At 42.6% G+C, this 16829-nt stretch overlaps 1 protein-coding gene across 1 annotated transcript in view; it reads left to right on the top strand.

Moving 5' to 3' along the window:
- The window catches only part of CDC23 (cell division cycle 23), a 33521-nt gene that overhangs the window by 10294 nt on the left and 6398 nt on the right, over positions 1-16829 (top strand). The window contains exons 4-9 of the mRNA XM_010388090.2: positions 1283-1325; positions 2009-2114; positions 2218-2350; positions 4659-4836; positions 4918-5015; positions 5138-5219. Of these exons, the coding sequence (XP_010386392.1) occupies positions 1283-1325; positions 2009-2114; positions 2218-2350; positions 4659-4836; positions 4918-5015; positions 5138-5219 (640 nt within the window). The remainder of the gene's footprint in view (positions 1-1282; positions 1326-2008; positions 2115-2217; positions 2351-4658; positions 4837-4917; positions 5016-5137; positions 5220-16829) is intronic.

The following is a 16829-nucleotide window of genomic DNA, read 5'->3' as shown; positions in this document are numbered from 1 at the left end:
TAGAGCAGTTTTAGGTGCACAGCAAAATTGAGCAGAAAGTACAGGAGTTCCCATATACCTCCTTCTCCCCTCTCACAGAGCTTCTCTCACCATCAGTATCCTGCACCAGTGTGATATATTTGTTGTAATCAGTGAACCAGTATTGACGCATCATATCAACAAAAGTCCATAGTTTACATTAGGGTTCACCCTGTGTTGTACATCCTGTGTGTTTGACTTCTTTTCCCTTTCTATTTCCCCTTCCTTTCCTTTCCCTCTCTCCTCCTTTTTTTCACATGTTCTTGGTATGTGAATCTTTCCCTTTTGTTAATAAAACGTTCTTCATTTTGGATATGTCCGATGTTTTTTCACAGGGCATTGCATCTAGTGTTACACAATGCCCATAAGCCCCTCACTGCTATTGTTAATTTTGAGCATTTGATGAAGATGTTATCTATTTTCTCCACTCTGTAGTTACTGTTATTTCCCTTGCAACTCATCAGTAATCTGTGGGGATACACTTTAAGACCATGCGAATATCTTGCTCCTCATACAACTTTTTCTCTAAATTTAATATTCATTGTTAATTTTTATCTGAAGCAATCTTTACTATAATGTTGCAGAGTGATGATTTTCTACTCGAGCGTTCTGTCTACATTTACTGCTCAACCCTTGGCATTCTACTTTAAGAGCCTTCCCTCCCTTTCCCCATTTATTTATCTATTTAGTATCAGTATAGACTCATGGATTGCTATATTTTTAATTGTGCATAATTCATTACTTAATTATTTTGGTGCTCAGATAACTCCAGATTTGGCCAGGGAGCCCCTGAAGAGTTATTTAAATTTAGTGACCAGCTGGGCACAGTGGCTCATGCCTGTAATCCCAACACTTTGGGAGGCCAAGGTGGGCAAATCACGTGAGGTCCGGAGTTTGAGACCAACCTGGCCAGCATGACGAAACCACATCTCTACTAAAAATACAAAAATTAGCCAGGCGTGGTGGCGGGTGCCTGTAATCCTAGCTACTCGGGAAGCTGAGGCTGGAGAATCACTTGAACCTGGGAGGCAGAAGTTGCAGTGAGCTGAGACCACACCACTGAGCTCCAGCCTGGGCAACAAAGCAAAATGAGACTGTCTCAAAAAATAAATAAATAAAATAAATAAATAAATAAATAAATAGTGACAAAAAGTAGATGCCATTTTGGTTGAACTTGGCCCTTTAGGTAGGATCAGGATGCTAGTTTTAGAATATGTTTCAGAATAAATTGAAAAAAGACCTATTTGTTGATTTTCTCTTACAGTCTGGAGAAAAAAAGAAGGACGATGAAACAGTTGATAGCTTAGGTACGAATGTTTTCCTTTTACCTTTTGACCTAAAAAGCAGGGTTGCACTTAAATGCCTCCAAGAGCCAGGCAGGTAATATGAATTGAATGGTCTGAGGATAACCATTACAAATTGGAACGCACCTGGTTTATCTCAGCTGCCTTGTACTCAGCTACAGCTGAGGGCTGTCTTGGAGGAATCTGGGCTTGGGCTTGGTATTGTGAGGGCTTTCTTCCCTTGGCCCTTCTCTGTTCTCTGCAACCTGAAGCTAGAAATTTAGAGTTTTAGTTGAGGTTTTCATTTTTAAACTTTCATAACGAATTGAAATTTTAAAAAAAACAACTGTGTGGGTCTAACAGAGTATGACTGTAAACCCATTAGTAGTTGCAATTTCTGGAGTACAGTAAATGGGTTGTGTAAGATATCATTGGTACCTTGTATTTGCTAGAGGTTTCAGGTGTAACTTTCGTTGATGCTAAAGAGAATATCTATGCATATGAAAATGAGCTGGGTACAGTGGCTCACACCTGTAATCCCAGCACTTTGGGAGTCTGAGGCGGGAGGATCACTTGAGCCTAGGAGTTTGAGACCAGCCTGGGGAACATAGCGAGACCCTGTCTCTAATAAAACAAGTAAATAAATAAAATAAGAAAATCAAAACCAGCACCCTAACCTTAGAACAGAGACTCTCTTTCTTTCCTAGGCCCCCTGGAAAAAGGACAAGTGAAAAATGAGGCTCTTAGAGAATTGAGAGTGGAACTCAGCAAAAAACACCAAGCTCGAGAACTTGATGGATTTGGACTTTATCTGTAAGTGTTACAGTAATTTGGAACTTTCTGTAACATAGTCTCCTGAGTAGAAAGGAGCTATTAAATAGCATTAACTTCTGTGATTGTTTCTTTTTTTTCCCAGGTATGGTGTGGTGCTTCGAAAACTGGACTTGGTGAAAGAGGCCATTGATGTGTTTGTGGAAGCTACTCATGTTTTGCCCTTGCATTGGGGAGCCTGGTTAGAACTCTGTAACCTGATCACAGACAAAGAGATGGTAAATTGTGATGAGCTATGTGAAAAACCCTCTGCTTCAAGCCTTCTATAATTCTGTAGTAATATAGGGGTGGGGGAAGTTTTAGCAGGCCTTTGGTTTTAGTTCTCTCTTTGCTGTGCGTCTGGTGTCTTTCACCGTTTTGGAATTAAGTCTTTGTTTGAAAGACTGATGACTAGCTCTTTTTCAGTAGTTGCTGTTGGATTTGTATCCAGTTATATTAGAATATTTTTTTCATATTCATGTTTTCACATTTCAGTTCTACTGTGACTTGTTTTTGTTTTTGTTTGAGATGGAGTCTTACTCTTTCACCTAGGCTGGAGTGCAGTGTTGTGATCTCGGCTCACTGCAACCTCTGCTTCTCGGGTTCAAGCAATTCTTCTGCCTCAGCCTCCCAAGTAGCTGGGACTACAGGCACGCACAACCATGCCCAGCTAATTTTTGTATTTTTAGGAGAGATGGGGTTTCACCATGTTGGCCAGGCTGGCCTCAAACTCCTGACCTCAAGTGATCCTCCTGCCTCAGTCTCCCAAAGTGCTAGGATTACAGGCATGAACCACCATGCCCAGCCTACTGTGACTTATTTTGTAGACTGAATGTTATTATAGTTTCTCCCCTAATCTCAAAGATGCTATGGGAAAGGTTTCTCTGCTATCAAGAATTGTATTAAAACATTATGGCCGGGTGCGGTGGCTCACGCCTGTAATTCTAGCACTTTGGGAAGCCAAAGTGGGTGGATCACCTGAGGTCAGGAGTTCAAGACCAGCCTGGCCAACATGGCGAAACCCTGTCTCTACTGAAAATATAAAAATTAGCCAGGTGTGGCGGGTGCCTGTAATCCCAGCTACTTGGGAAGCTGAGGCAGGAGAATCACTTGAACTTGAAGGGCAGAGGTTGCAGTGAGCCCTGATGGCGCTACTTCACTGCAGTCTGGGCGAAGGAGTGAAACTCAATCTCAGACAAACAAACAAAAAAACATTGTTTAGGCCTCTTCTGAGCTGTCATGGATTCTGTAAAGATTCGGAAATTTGCTCATTAAGGAAATAATGTATATTAAGTTGTTTTTAAACTCCAGTCATTTTATTAGCCATTAGTAGAGGACATTGTCTGTAGTGTTTATTTTGCTATTCTTCAGTAGTTAATGGAAGCAACAATACACTTCCTTATTTTGGCCTTAAAGTCTTGTTGATTTCCCTCAGTAATGACTTGTCACTAAATCTGTATCTGAAATCTTATCTTGGTTTACTTTTATTCACCTATGTGTAACTGCCTGCTAGACTTTCATTGAAAGTTTGTTAAACAATCTCTGGATTCAAAATATGCAAACCAAATTCCTCATCTTACCTACTAAATTATTCTCCCAACTTGATAGACTCTTACTAGCATCGCTATTAACAACGACATCCAGTCTTGACACTTTAGAGTCATACTTGTGTCTTCCTTTTCTGTTATCTCCCTTTATCTAGTCTGTCATGAGACATAACCATGGTTACATTCTTGTATACATCTCTTTCTCTTGGTTTCCTTTATCATCTCAGTTGTCATCTCAAATTTGGATTACTTATAAGTAATGGATACCCTCTATCTAGTGTTCCCATTTTTATACTTCCATTTCCAAGTCATCTGCATACTATGTCCAAACTATTTTTTTCTTTTTTTTCTTTTTTTTTGTGGAGATGAGGTTTTGCTCTCTTGTCAGGGCTGGTGTCAAACTCCTGGCCTCAGGGATCCTCTCCCATAGCTTCCCAAAGTGCTGGGGTTGCAGGCTTGAGCCATTCCACCTGGCCAGTTTCCAAACTTATTCTTAAAGCTCCCATGTCATCATGTCATTCTCTTACTGAATATTTGCAGTGGTTCCCTATTGTATCCCATTATCTGTTGTACCCTAGAATGCACTCTACCCATTCAGTTTTATTTTTCCACTGCTTCCCAGTACATAGCCTCCCTGCAAACCAAGCTAGTTGCCTCATCCTACTCACTCACATTCATCATGACTGTCTCTCCTTATGCTATTACCCTTGTCTAGACTATTGTCTTCTTTCTCTTCCTCTCCCCTCTTCTATTTAAATCCTACCCATTCTCTAAGACTCACCTCAAATCCTGTCTTTTCTTTGGAGCCTTTCCCAACTAGGTTATTCCTCCCTATTATGCTTATAAGTCATATTCACTTAATTGGACTGCCCTGTTTTCATTACTAGGTGTTCTAATAAAATTTTAGTGATAAATTCCTTTAGACAATAAAGATAGTTCCTGGATGTTTGTTTGAAAGAGAGGTCAAGTTATATTGTGTCCCTCTCTCTTCTGCTGCCAGCTGAAGTTCCTGTCTTTGCCAGACACCTGGATGAAAGAGTTTTTTCTGGCTCATATATACACAGAGTTGCAGTTGATAGAGGAGGCCCTGCAAAAGTATCAGAATCTCATTGATGTGGGCTTCTCTAAGAGCTCATATATTGTTTCCCAAATTGCAGTTGCCTATCACAATATCAGAGGTGAGTGAATAAAGACAATAAAATACTATCAGACCCTGACAGGTGCATTGTGCTGTTTTCTGAACTACCTTCTTTCTGCAGATATTGACAAAGCCCTCTCCATTTTTAATGAGCTAAGGAAACAAGACCCTTACAGGATTGAAAATATGGACACATTCTCCAACCTTCTTTATGTCAGGGTGAGCTGCTTCCCTTGCTTGGATCTCCTGGGTTGGATTGTCACCCACTTGTATTAGCTACAGGAAAAATAATTTAAGGAGTTCTTTTTTCATACTTACATTGTCTTTTTTTTTTATCCCAGAGCATGAAATCGGAGTTGAGTTATCTGGCTCATAACCTCTGTGAGATTGATAAGTATCGTGTAGAAACGTGCTGTGTAATTGGTAAGAGTTAACTACATTTTTTCTTTTAAGATTTATATTTATTATAAGTAACACATGTGAAAATAACCACAATTAGCTAGGGATGGTGGTACGTGCCTTTAGTTTCCTCTACTCAGGAGACTGAGGCGGGAGGATTGTTTGAGCAGAGGATGTCAGGGCAGCAGTCAGCTGTGATCATGTCACTGCACTCCAGGGCTGGGCAACAGGGTGAGAGCCCATCTCTTAAATAAACAAACAAACAAACAACTCAGTAATACAAAAGTACCAAAGGTAACAATTACATACTATAGAATGTAAAAGCTCACTGTAATCCCACTGTGAAGATTGTTTGGTAAACATGATTCCAGAATATTTTTCTGAGCAAATATTAAAAATGTATGTGTAGGGGCCAGGAGCAGTGGCTCATGCCTAAAATCCCAGCACTTTGGGAGGCCAAGGTGGGCAGATCACAAGGTCAGGTGTTCAAGACCAACCTGGCCAATATGGTGGAACCCCGTCTCTACTAAAAATACAAAAATTAGCTGGGTGTGGTGGCGCTCGCCGGTAGTCCCAGCTACTTGGGAAGCTGAGGCAGAAGAATCACATGAACCCGGAGGTGGAGGTTGCATTGAGCCAAGATCGTGCCACTACACTCCAGCCTGGGTGACAGAGCGAGACTCTGTCTCAAAAAAAAAAAAAAAGAAGAAGTATGTATTGTATGTGTATGTCTATATTGTTTGCTTGCAAAAACTATATCATTATACATAGTGCTATCTAACTTCCTGTTTTTTAACTTAATATCTTTGCCATCTTTTCATGTTAGTACATTTAAACTTACATTATTTTTGATGACTAGCATTTTATAGATGTACCTTTTTTTTTTTTTTTTTTTTTTGAGATGAAGTCTCGCTCTGTTGCCCAGGCTGGAATGCAGTGGTGCGATCTCGGCTCACTGCAAGTTCCGCCTCCCGGGTTCACGCCGTTCTCCTGTCTCAGCCTCCCAAGTAGCTGGGATTACAGGGGCCTGCCACCATGCCCGGCTAAGTTTTTGTGTTTTTAGTAGAGATGGGGTTTCACCTTGTTAGCCAGGATGGTCTTGATCTCCTAACCTCATGATCTATCTGCCTCGGCCTCCCAAAGTGCTGGGATTACAGGTGTGAGCCCCTGCACCTGGTGGTTTTTTTTTTTGTTTCTGTTTTTTTTTTTTTTTGAGACGGAGTCTTGCTCTGCCGCCCAGGCTGGAGTGCAGTGGCCGGCTCTCAGCTCACTGCAAGCTCCGCCTCCCGGGTTCACGCCATTCTCCTGTCTCAGCCTCCCGAGTAGCTGGGACTACAGGCGCTCGCCTCGTCGCCCGGCTAGTTTTTTGTATTTTTTAGTAGAGACGGGGTTTCACCGTATTAGCCAGGATGGTCTCGATCTCCTGACCTCATGATCCGCCCGTCTCGGCCTCCCAAAGTGCTGGGATTACAGGCTTGAGCCACCGCGCCCGGCCTGTTTCTGTTTTTTTTTTAAGAGAAAGGGTCTCCGTCATCTAGGCTGGAGTACAGTGGTAACAATCTTAGCTCACTGTAACCTCCAACCCCTGGGCTCAAGTAGTCTTCCCACCTTAGCCTCCCATAGTACTGGGATTATAAGTGTGAGCCACTACGCCTGGCCATCATTTTATTTTATTTTTGAGACGGAGCCTCGCTTTGTCGCCCAGGCTGGAGTGCAGTGGTGCGATCTCGGCTCACTGCAAGCTCTGCCTCCCGGGTTCATGCCATTCTCCTGCCTCAGCCTCCCCAGCAGCTGGGACTACAGGCGCATGCCGCCATGCCTGGCTAATTTTTTGTATTTTTAGTAGAGATGGGGTTTCACTGTGTTAGCCAGGATGGTCTCGATCTCCTGATCTTGTGATCTGCTGCCTCGGCCTCCCAAAGTGCTAGGATTATAGGTGTGAGCCACCGCGCCCGGCCAGTTATTTTATTTTATTTTTTTGAGACAGAGTCTTGCTCTGTCACCCAGGCTGGAGTGCAGTGGCTGCAATCTCAGTTCACTGCAAGCTTTGCCTCCCTGGTTCAAGCGATTCTCCTGCTTCAACCTCCCTAGTAGCTGGGACTACAAGCATCCACCACCATGCCTGGCTTATTTTTTTGTATTTTTAGTAGAGATGGAGTTTCACTGTGTTAGCCAGGATGGCCTTGATCTCTTGACCTCCTGATCCGCCCACCTTGGCCTCCCAAAGTGCAGGGATTACAGGTGTGAGCCACTGTGCCCAGCCCTGGCCATCATTTTAATTTAATCATTTTCTATTATATAAGTTGTGGCTAGATTTTATTAATATAAACATTGCACAGCTGGGTGCAGGGTCTCATGCCTGTAATCCCAGCACTTTGGAGGCCGAGGCGGGCAGCTCACCTGAGATCGGGAGTTCGAGACCAACATGAAGAAATCCCGTCTCTATTAAAAATACAAAATTAGCCTGGTGTGGTGGTGCGTGCCTGTAATCCCAGCTTCTTGGGAGGCTGAGGCAAGAGAATCACTTGAACCCAGGAGGTGGAGGTTGTGGTGAGCCGAGATCACGCTATTGCACTCCAGCCTGGGCAACAAGAGCGAAACTCTGCCTCAAAAAAAAAAAAAAAAAAAAAAAAGATGACTTCAGGAAACATCTTTGTACATGTATATTTATTTTTGCATGCTTATGCAACTATATATAATAAGTTCCTAGCAGTGAAAGACTGGATCAAAGGTGTATTTGTTTTAAACTTTTATATAGCTAAAAAGCTCATAAGAATTTCAAAAAAGAGACGAGACTGCCTGTTTTCCTACATCAGGGTGTCTCAGTCTCAGCACTATTGACATTTTGGGCTGGATAATTTTTTTGTGGGGGGCTGTCCTGTGCATCATAGATGTTAGCTGCATTGCTGGCCTCTACCCACTAGATGGCAGTAACTCCCTTCCCCCAGTTGTGACACCTAAAAGTGTTTCTAGCCATTTCCAAATGTTCTCTGAGAGTCAGAATCACCCTCAGTTGATAACCATGGCCCTATATACTATACTTGGCCACACTGTGTGGCCTGATAATCAGTTGACATAGACAGCTGAATGATCACTCCTAGATGAAAGTAGGTTTGGTTGATTGTGATTGAAAGCCTAGCTTCCCTGTTCCCGGGTTTTTGGTCACATTACATTGACATCATATATTTGTACCTTTCTAGGTTAGGATATTATTAATAAACAGATGGAATTTTAATCCATCAATCATTCAATAAATTTTTTTAGCCCTTGAAGAAGTTATGGTCTAGTATAGGAAGTAAACATTAATAAAAAATGTAATAAATTCTATGAGAACAGTCCAGGCGCGGTGGCTCACACCTGTAATCTCAGCACTTTGGGAGGCTGAGGTGGACAGATCATTTGAGGTCAGGAGTTTGAAACCAACCTGGCCAACATGGTGAAACCTTGTCTCTACTAAAAATAAAAAAAAAATTAGCTGGGTGTGGTGGCGCATGCCAGTAGTCTCAGCTACTCAGGAGGTTTAAGTAGGAGCATCTCTTGAACCCTGGAGGCAGAGATTGCAGTGAGCCAAGATTGTGCCATTGCACTCCAGCCTGGGCGACAGAGCTAGACTCCATCTCAAAAAAAAAGAAGAAATTCTATGAGAACACAGATTAACAAGGAACAAATGATCTTTTCAGTATCAGAGCATTATAAATAAATCATAAAGTCCATTATGGTGAGAGTGGGACTCTAGTTTATTCAGAAAGCATCTCTTTTGCATTTTCTGTGTGCCAGGCACTGTGCCTTGTATTGCAGTACCTACCCCAATTGCCTATTGAAGATGACCAGTAAGAAAACAACTATAAATTTAATGCATTGAGTGTTATGATTAAGGTAAACCCAGGATGTTGAGGGAATACATAGGAAAAGCATCTAATCAGTCTGAGATTAGGAAGGCTTCTTGAAGAAGGTGATGCTTAAAGGATGGGCAGGAGAAAAAGAACTCAAGAAGGGAGAAGGCTTGACTTCGGAAGGGCATTGAAGCGTACAACCGACATTGTGCTTGAAATAGTTCACTGTGCCTGAGGCATGGTGTGGGAGGTAAGAATGTACAAACAGGGGCCAGATCTTGAAGAGCCTTTGATGCCTTTCTAAAGTGGTCAGATTTTCACTTTAGAATGATGACTGAAGCCGGGCACAGTTGCGTGTGCCTGTAGTTCCAGCTACTCAAGAGGCTGTGGTGGAAGGATTACTTGAGTTCAGGAGTTCGAGTCTAACCCAGGCAACACAGTAAGACCCCACCTCTAAAAAAAAAAAATTTTTTTTTTTGGAAATTAGAAAAAAAAAAAAAGATGACTAGAGACAATGTGCTGGGAGGATTAGAAAGAGGGCAAGACTAGAGGCAGGGAGGCCAGGTAGGAGGATGTTACAATAATCCAGTCCTAGGAATGACGGCCTAAATTGATGTATTGGCAGGAGGAATGGAGAGAGGCAATTGGGTTTGTTTGTTTTGAGATGGAGTTTCACTCTTGTTGCCCAGACTGGAGTGCAATGGTTGATTCTGGCTCACAGGCCAAGCATGGGGGCTCACAGCGCCTGAAATCCCAGCACTTTGGGAGGCCAGGTTGGGTGGATCATAAGGTCAGGAGTTCGAGACTAGCCTGGTCAAGATGGTTAAACCCCATCTCTACTAAAAATAAATAAATAAATAAAGTTAGCCAGGTGCGGTGGCGGGCGCATGTAATCCCAGCTACTCGGGAGGCTGAGGCAGGAGAATCACTCGAACCCAGGAGGCAGAGGTTGCAGTGAGCCGAGATCGCGCCACTGCACTCTAGCCTGAGCAACAGAGCAAGACTCCGTCTCAAAACAAAATAAAACAAAAAAATCAGGCTGGGTACAGTGGCTCATGCCTATAGTCCCAGTACTTTGGGAGGCCAAGGCAGGTGAATCACCTGAGGTCAGGAGTTTGAGACCAGCCTGGCCAACATGGTGAAACCCTGTTTCTACTAAAAATACAAAAATTAGCTGGGCGTGGTGGCGGGCACCTGTAATCCCAGCTACTCGGGAGGCTGAGGCAGGAGAATTGCTTGAACCCAGGAGGCGGAGATTGCAGTGAACCAAGATCGTGCCACTATGCTCCAGCCTGGGCAACAGCAAGACTCCATCTCAAAAAAAACAAAAAAGCAAAAAAACAACAAAAAAAAATATGAGAAGAATAATTATTTAGAAGCTTCTTTTTTTCTTTTTTCTTTTTCTTTTTTTTTTTTTTTTTTTGAGTCAGTCTCCCTCTGTCACCCAGGTTGGAGTGCAGTGGCAGGATCTTGGCTCACTACACGCTCCGCCTCTCAGGTTGACGCCATTCTCCTGCCTCGGCCTCCTGAGTAGCTGGAACTACAGGCGTCCGCCACCACGCCCAGCTAATTTTTTGTATTTTTAGTAGAGACAGGGTTTCATCATGTTGGCCGCGATGGTCTCGATCTCCTGACCTTGTGATCCGCCCGCCTCGGCCTCCCAAAGTGCTGGGATTACAGGGGTGAGCCACCGCGCCTGGCTCTTTTCTTTCTTTTAGTAATCGTTTGAGGCGAACTCCTTAATGAATTGTGTTTTTTTCCTTAGTATATCTGTAATGCCCAGTAAAATTTCTGACATATAGTCAATAAATGTTTGTTGAATTCAGCCCACCTACCTTAAAAATTCGAGCAGGAGGCCAGGCGCGGTGGCTCAAACCTGTAATCCCAGCACTTTGGGAGGCTGAGACGGGTGGATCACGAGGTCAGGAGATCGAGACCATCCTGGCAAACACGGTGAAACCCCGTCTCTACTAAAAAAATACAAAAAAACCAGCCGGGCGAGGTGGCGGGCGCCTGTAATCCCAGCTATACGGGAGGCTGAGGCAGGAGAATGGCGTAAACCCGGGAGGTGGAGTTTGCAGTGAGCTAAGATCCGGCCACTTCACTCCAGCCTGGGCGACAGAGCGAGACTCCGTCTCAAAAAAAAAAAAAAAAAAAAAAAAAAAAACAAATTCGAGCAGGAAATGTTAGATATGACAAAAAATATACTTTAGCTTTCATATTATAGCCAGTTCAGGGGAAGTGAAAAGGAGAAAGAAGGATGGAGACAAGAAAAGGAAACTGAGGACCTGAGAGAATGAGATAATCTTAAGAGTAGAGTGATGGCAAGAATCTTCTATTTGTTTAGTCCTGGCTTCCTTTGCTTTTATGTCTTGATGTGACTTGCTACCTTCTGTACCTGTGAGTCACAATCTCTACCTGAGCGGCAGCATTTTATTTTATATATATATATTTTACATATACTACAGAATAGCATATGTAAGCTTTGGACTCTGAGTCAGATTGCCGAATTTTAAATTCTGGTTTAGATACTAACTAGCTGTGTAATCTTGGACAAGTTACCTAACCTTCTGTGCTTTTAGTTCCTTCATCTGTAAAAGGAGAATAATAAAATGTGAGCCACTGCACCTGGGCCATAAAGGAGATTTTTTAAAGTGCAGGGTTTCTTTTGCTTGCTGCACCTTTCCCCCTTTAAGTTACTTGTGTTAACATGTTCTCATGCCACATTAAAAGGAATATATATATACATATGCAAGGCTTAATGGGCTACTTGCTCTACAAAAATAGGATATTATATACATACTCTACATTTTGCTTTTCTCATTCAACAGGATTTCATGAAAATCCTAGTCTTGGTGTAGCTCTTCATTCTTTTTTAAAAAAATATAGCTTAGGCCAGTGCAGGGGCTCAGCACTTTGGGAGGCTGAGGCAGGAGGATTGCTTGAGCCCAGGCATTCAGGCCAGGCTGGGCGGGTGGATCACCTGAGGTCAGGAGTTCAAGACCAGCCTGGCCAACATGGTGAAACCCTGTTACTACTAAAAATCTGAAGATTAGCTGGGCATGGTGGCGGGTGCCTGCAATCCCAGCTACTCAGGAGACTGAGGCAGGAGAATCGCTTGATCCCAGGAAACGGAGGGTGTAGTGAACCAAAGTCATACCATTGCACTCTAGCCTGGGCAGCAAGAGCGAAATTCTTTCTCAAAAAAAAAAAAAAAAAAAAAAAACCATAGCTTTATTGAGGTATAATTTGCATACCATAAAATGTTAAGTCTACATTTCAATAAGTTTTTGTAAATTTGTACAGTTTGTAACCATTACCATAATCCAGTTTAGAATACTCCATCACCCCAAAACATTCCCTTGTGTGTATTTGCCGTCAGTCCCATTCCCATCCCCCGGCAACCACTGCTTTGCTTCTTTCTCTATAGTTTTACCTATTCCAGGAATTTCATATAAATGGATTCTTGCAGTATTTAGTCTTATTGTCTGGCTTCTTTCAGTTAGCTTTTTTTTTTTTTTTTTTTTTTTTTTTTGAGACAGGATCTCTCTCTGTCACCCAGGCTGGAGTGCAGTAGCATGAACTCCTGGGTTCAAGCTTTCTCCTGCCTCAGCCTCTGGAGTAGCTGGGACTACAGGCATATGCCACCACACCTGGATAATTTTTATTTTTAGAGACAGGGTCTCACTATGTTGCCCATGCTGGTCTCGTACTCCTGGCCTTAAGTGATCCTCCCGCCTCAGCCTCCCATCCATTAGCATGTTTTTGAGGTTCATCCATGTTGTAGCATGTATAGTAGTTCCTTTTATTGCTGAGTAGTATTCCATGTTTAGATATGCCACATTTTGTTTATTTACCAGTTGATGTAAGACAGATGGCTTTTATACTTTCTTCAGCTGAAATCTTTCACTTCCACTTTTTAAGACCAATGAGAATAGAACTACTTTGATTCTTGTGTGAGAGGGAAACTTAGAGCACTACCTTTAGTTTTTTGGAGACGGAGCTTTGCTTGTTGTTGCCCAGGCTGGAGTGCAATGGCGTGATCTTGGCTCACCGTAACCTCCGCCTCCTGGGTTCAAGTGATTCTCCTGCCTTAGCCTCCTGAGTAGCTGGGATTACAGGCATGCGCCACCATGCCCAGCTAATTTTGTATTTTTAGTAGAGACCGAGTTTCTTCATGTTGGTCAGGCTGGTCTCGAGCTCCTGACCTCAGGTGATCCGCCCGCCTCAGCCTCCCAAAGTGCTAGGATTATAGGCATGAGCCACTGCTCCTGGCCAGAGTGCTACCTTTTTAACCCTTGAGGTACCTGTTTTTTTCTTTTTCTTTTTGAGATGGAGTCTTGCTCTATTACCCAAGCTGGAGTGCAGTGGCACGATCTCAGCTCCCTGCAACCTCCGCCTCCTGGGTTCAAGCGATTCTCCTGCCTTAGCTTCCTGAGTAGCTGGGACTACAGGCACGCGCTACCACACCCAGCTAGTTTTTGTATTTTTAGTAGAGACGGGGTTTTGCCATGCTGACCAGGCTGGTCTCAAACTTCTGACCTCAGGTGATCTGCCCACCTTGGCCTCCCAAAGTGCTGGGATTACAGGCGTGAGCCACTGTGCCCGGCCTGGATACCTCTTTAGAAACCTAGGCTCCAAGGAATGTAGTTTGAAAACCACCGATGTAAAGCATAATCTAAGAAAATGTTAATTCCAGCACTTTGGGAGGCTGAGGCAGGAGGATCGCTTGAGCTCAGGAATTTGAGACCACCCTGGCAACATAGGGAGACTCTGTCTCTACAAAAAAATATAAAAATTACCCCAGCTTGGTGGTGTGTGCCTGTGATCCCAGCTAGGTGGTGTGTGCCTGTGATCCTAGCTACTTGGAAGCCTTATGTGGGAAGATTGCTTGAGCTCAGGAGGTTGAGACTGCAGTGAGCTGTGATTGTACTACTGCATTCCAGCCTGTGTGACAAAGCAAGACTTTGTCTCAGAAAAAAAGAAAGAGAATGTGTATATAAATGCTGTATCCAGGTGATATTAAAAAGAATAAAAACTTGCAGTGTTTAAGAGTTTTTTTTTTTTTGTCCGGGTGTGGTGGCTCACGCCTGTAATCCCAGCACTTTGGGAGGCCGAAGCGGGCAGATCACGAGGTCAGAAGATCAAGACCATCCTGGCTAGCATGGTGAAACCCCATCTCTACTAAAAATACAAAAAATTAGCCGGGCGTAGTGGCGGGCGCCTGTAGTCCCAGCTACTCGGGAGGCTGAGGCAGGAGAATGGCATGACCCCGGGAGGCGGAGCTTGCAGTGAGCTGAGATTGCACCACTGCACTCCAACCTGGTCAATGAAGCAAGCAAGACCCTGTTTTTTTTTTTTTTTTTTTTTTAAAGAAGTGTCTCTGGATCTTAGAATATTGGGGGGTGGGGCCGCCATTCATCATGTGTCATTGTGTAGAAGATCTGTGGAAATGTTACACAGGAGGGCTCTGATTAGCCAGATACCAGATAGCATGGCTTACCATGCATTTTGTTCATTTGCCACCTTTATATTCAGAGATTGATCATTCAGGAGACTAAATGGAATAAAGTATGTTAGGCGTACTTGCCTAGCAAGTGCATATATGATAGATTGGATCAAGAAGAAATGGTAGATGTGAAGACCAGTTATGGGGTTCCAGGATAAATCCAGAGAGGAAGTGAAAGGAAAGGATAAATTTCCCCAAGAAACAACCAAACAGTAAGGGCAACGAGCCAAGGATGCCCTTACTGTTCCTACTGTAAGGCAGCAGGAACACTTGGGTTGTGGGGGAAATAAGTAAATATATTACTCATAGAGACAGTGTAACAGCCAAGGGACTCCATGCTTTTCTGGGTCATGTTGGCACTCTCATTTCTGAGAGCTTTGTGGGTAGGATGTGGTTGATCACGGAACTTTCCCTCTGTATTATAATTGTCTTTTGCCTTTCTCCTTCCCTAGACCATGAGCTCTTTGATAGCAGGGACTTGGTCTTTCATCTTTGAATTCCAAAGCACCTAGCACCATGCCAGGCGCATAATAGATACTTAATAAATGTTTGAAAAAGGAAGAATGTGGTCAGGAAATTGAAGGAAGTGAGAGGATAAGTAGAGAAGGGCACTGGCATGTGTCATTGATATTCATGTTAAAATTGAATAACTGAAAGGAAAAAATTCTAGAGTAACATCTTTAGTTTATGAAATGGTAAACTGAGGCATGCAGGCAAAGAAGGCAACTTGTCCAACCAAGGTTAAAGTCAAATAGCTACAGGCAGAGACATGGTCAGGAAGTAGGTTTATTCTGTGCACTGTTCTATCTCCATCTGGTGAGCAATCCTGCCTTCTTCCAGGGAGAGCAGTACTTGTTTTACTTCTCTCAAAGTAAACAAGGTTTGGGACACAAGCATAAAAAATATATGAAAAATATCTTTTAATAAACGGAGAGTGGGCCATGATAACTCTAACAAGACTAGGTTTACTCCCACCAGGCTGACCACAGAACACATTGATTGACTCTATCTGAAAATTTTTTTAAAATTAAAAAAAAATTAAATTTTAAAATTATTACTTGACTAACCTTTGGTAAGAATTCAATTGCATGATTTGAAACTTTAAAAGAATAAAAAGGTATAAATATTTTATTTTGATACAGTGTCTTGCTCTGTCACCCAGGCTGGAGTGCAATGGTAAAATCATGACTCACTACAGTCTTGACCTCCTGGGTTCAAGCAGTCCTCCCACCTCAGCCTCCTGAGTAGCTAGAACTACAGGTGCACACCACCATGCCCAGCCAGTTTATATTTTTTAAAAATTTTTGTAGAGATGAGGTTTCATTGTGTTGCCCCTGGTCTCAAACTCTTGAGCTCAAGCAATCCCGTCTGGGCCTCCTAAAGTGTTGGGATTACAGGTGTGAACCACTGCACCCAGCCTTAAAATTTTTTTATGTTTATTCAAGACAAATGTGAATATTCATGTTTACTTCCTTTTTATTACACAAAATGTAGCATATTACACATATTCATCTGCATCTTTATAATTTAAAATATATCTTGGAGAGAGATGTTCTATGAACACAAAAAGAACTATCTTTATTCAGGTGCAAAAAAATTAGAGGGATGAAACATAATTTAATTGAATGGCCTCTTATTGATAGACATTGGAGTTATTTCTAGTCTTTTGATTTTAGAAAAATTTTCTTTAGTGACTAACATTGTCCATAGTCCAAGGGTTTTTGCATTTGTAATTTTGACATATTGCCAATTACCCTTGTAGTGGTTATACCAATTTATATTCGAGTCAGCAGTCTGAGAGGACCTGATTCTTCAAGCCTCTACATCCGAGTGTGTTATCAAACTTTAGGATGTTAGCCAATATGATGGGTGAAAAATGGTATTTAAGGGTAGTTTAGTTTGCATTTATCTTAGGAATGAGGTTGAGCATCTTTAAAATACTAGGAAATGGAAGTATAGAATGAAACTAAAATAGCATTTTCTTCTCTTATCAAGACCAAAAACCTACACACAGCGGACCCCAGAGAAGGAAATCTCAGCCTCCTCTGAGAGGCATTTGGGAACAGACCACCCCTCAGTACAAGTACTTCACATGAATTAACCCATTCAAATTCACACGTCCTTGAATGATAGGCGCTGTTATACCATTTTACAGATGAGAACACTGAGGTTGAGAGAGCACAACGTTCCCAAGATCTGTTAAGTGACAGAGCAGGGGCTTAATCCTAGGTCTGGAGGACTTCAGGACCTGGATATCAACGACTAGCCTGTACTATTTAGGATGCTGTATTT

Source organism: Rhinopithecus roxellana, chromosome 3 (assembly GCF_007565055.1).
Source record: "Rhinopithecus roxellana isolate Shanxi Qingling chromosome 3, ASM756505v1, whole genome shotgun sequence".
Lineage (NCBI taxonomy): Eukaryota > Metazoa > Chordata > Mammalia > Primates > Cercopithecidae > Rhinopithecus > Rhinopithecus roxellana.
Note: the sequence above shows the minus strand (reverse complement) of the source record. Positions and strands in the feature narration are given on the sequence as shown.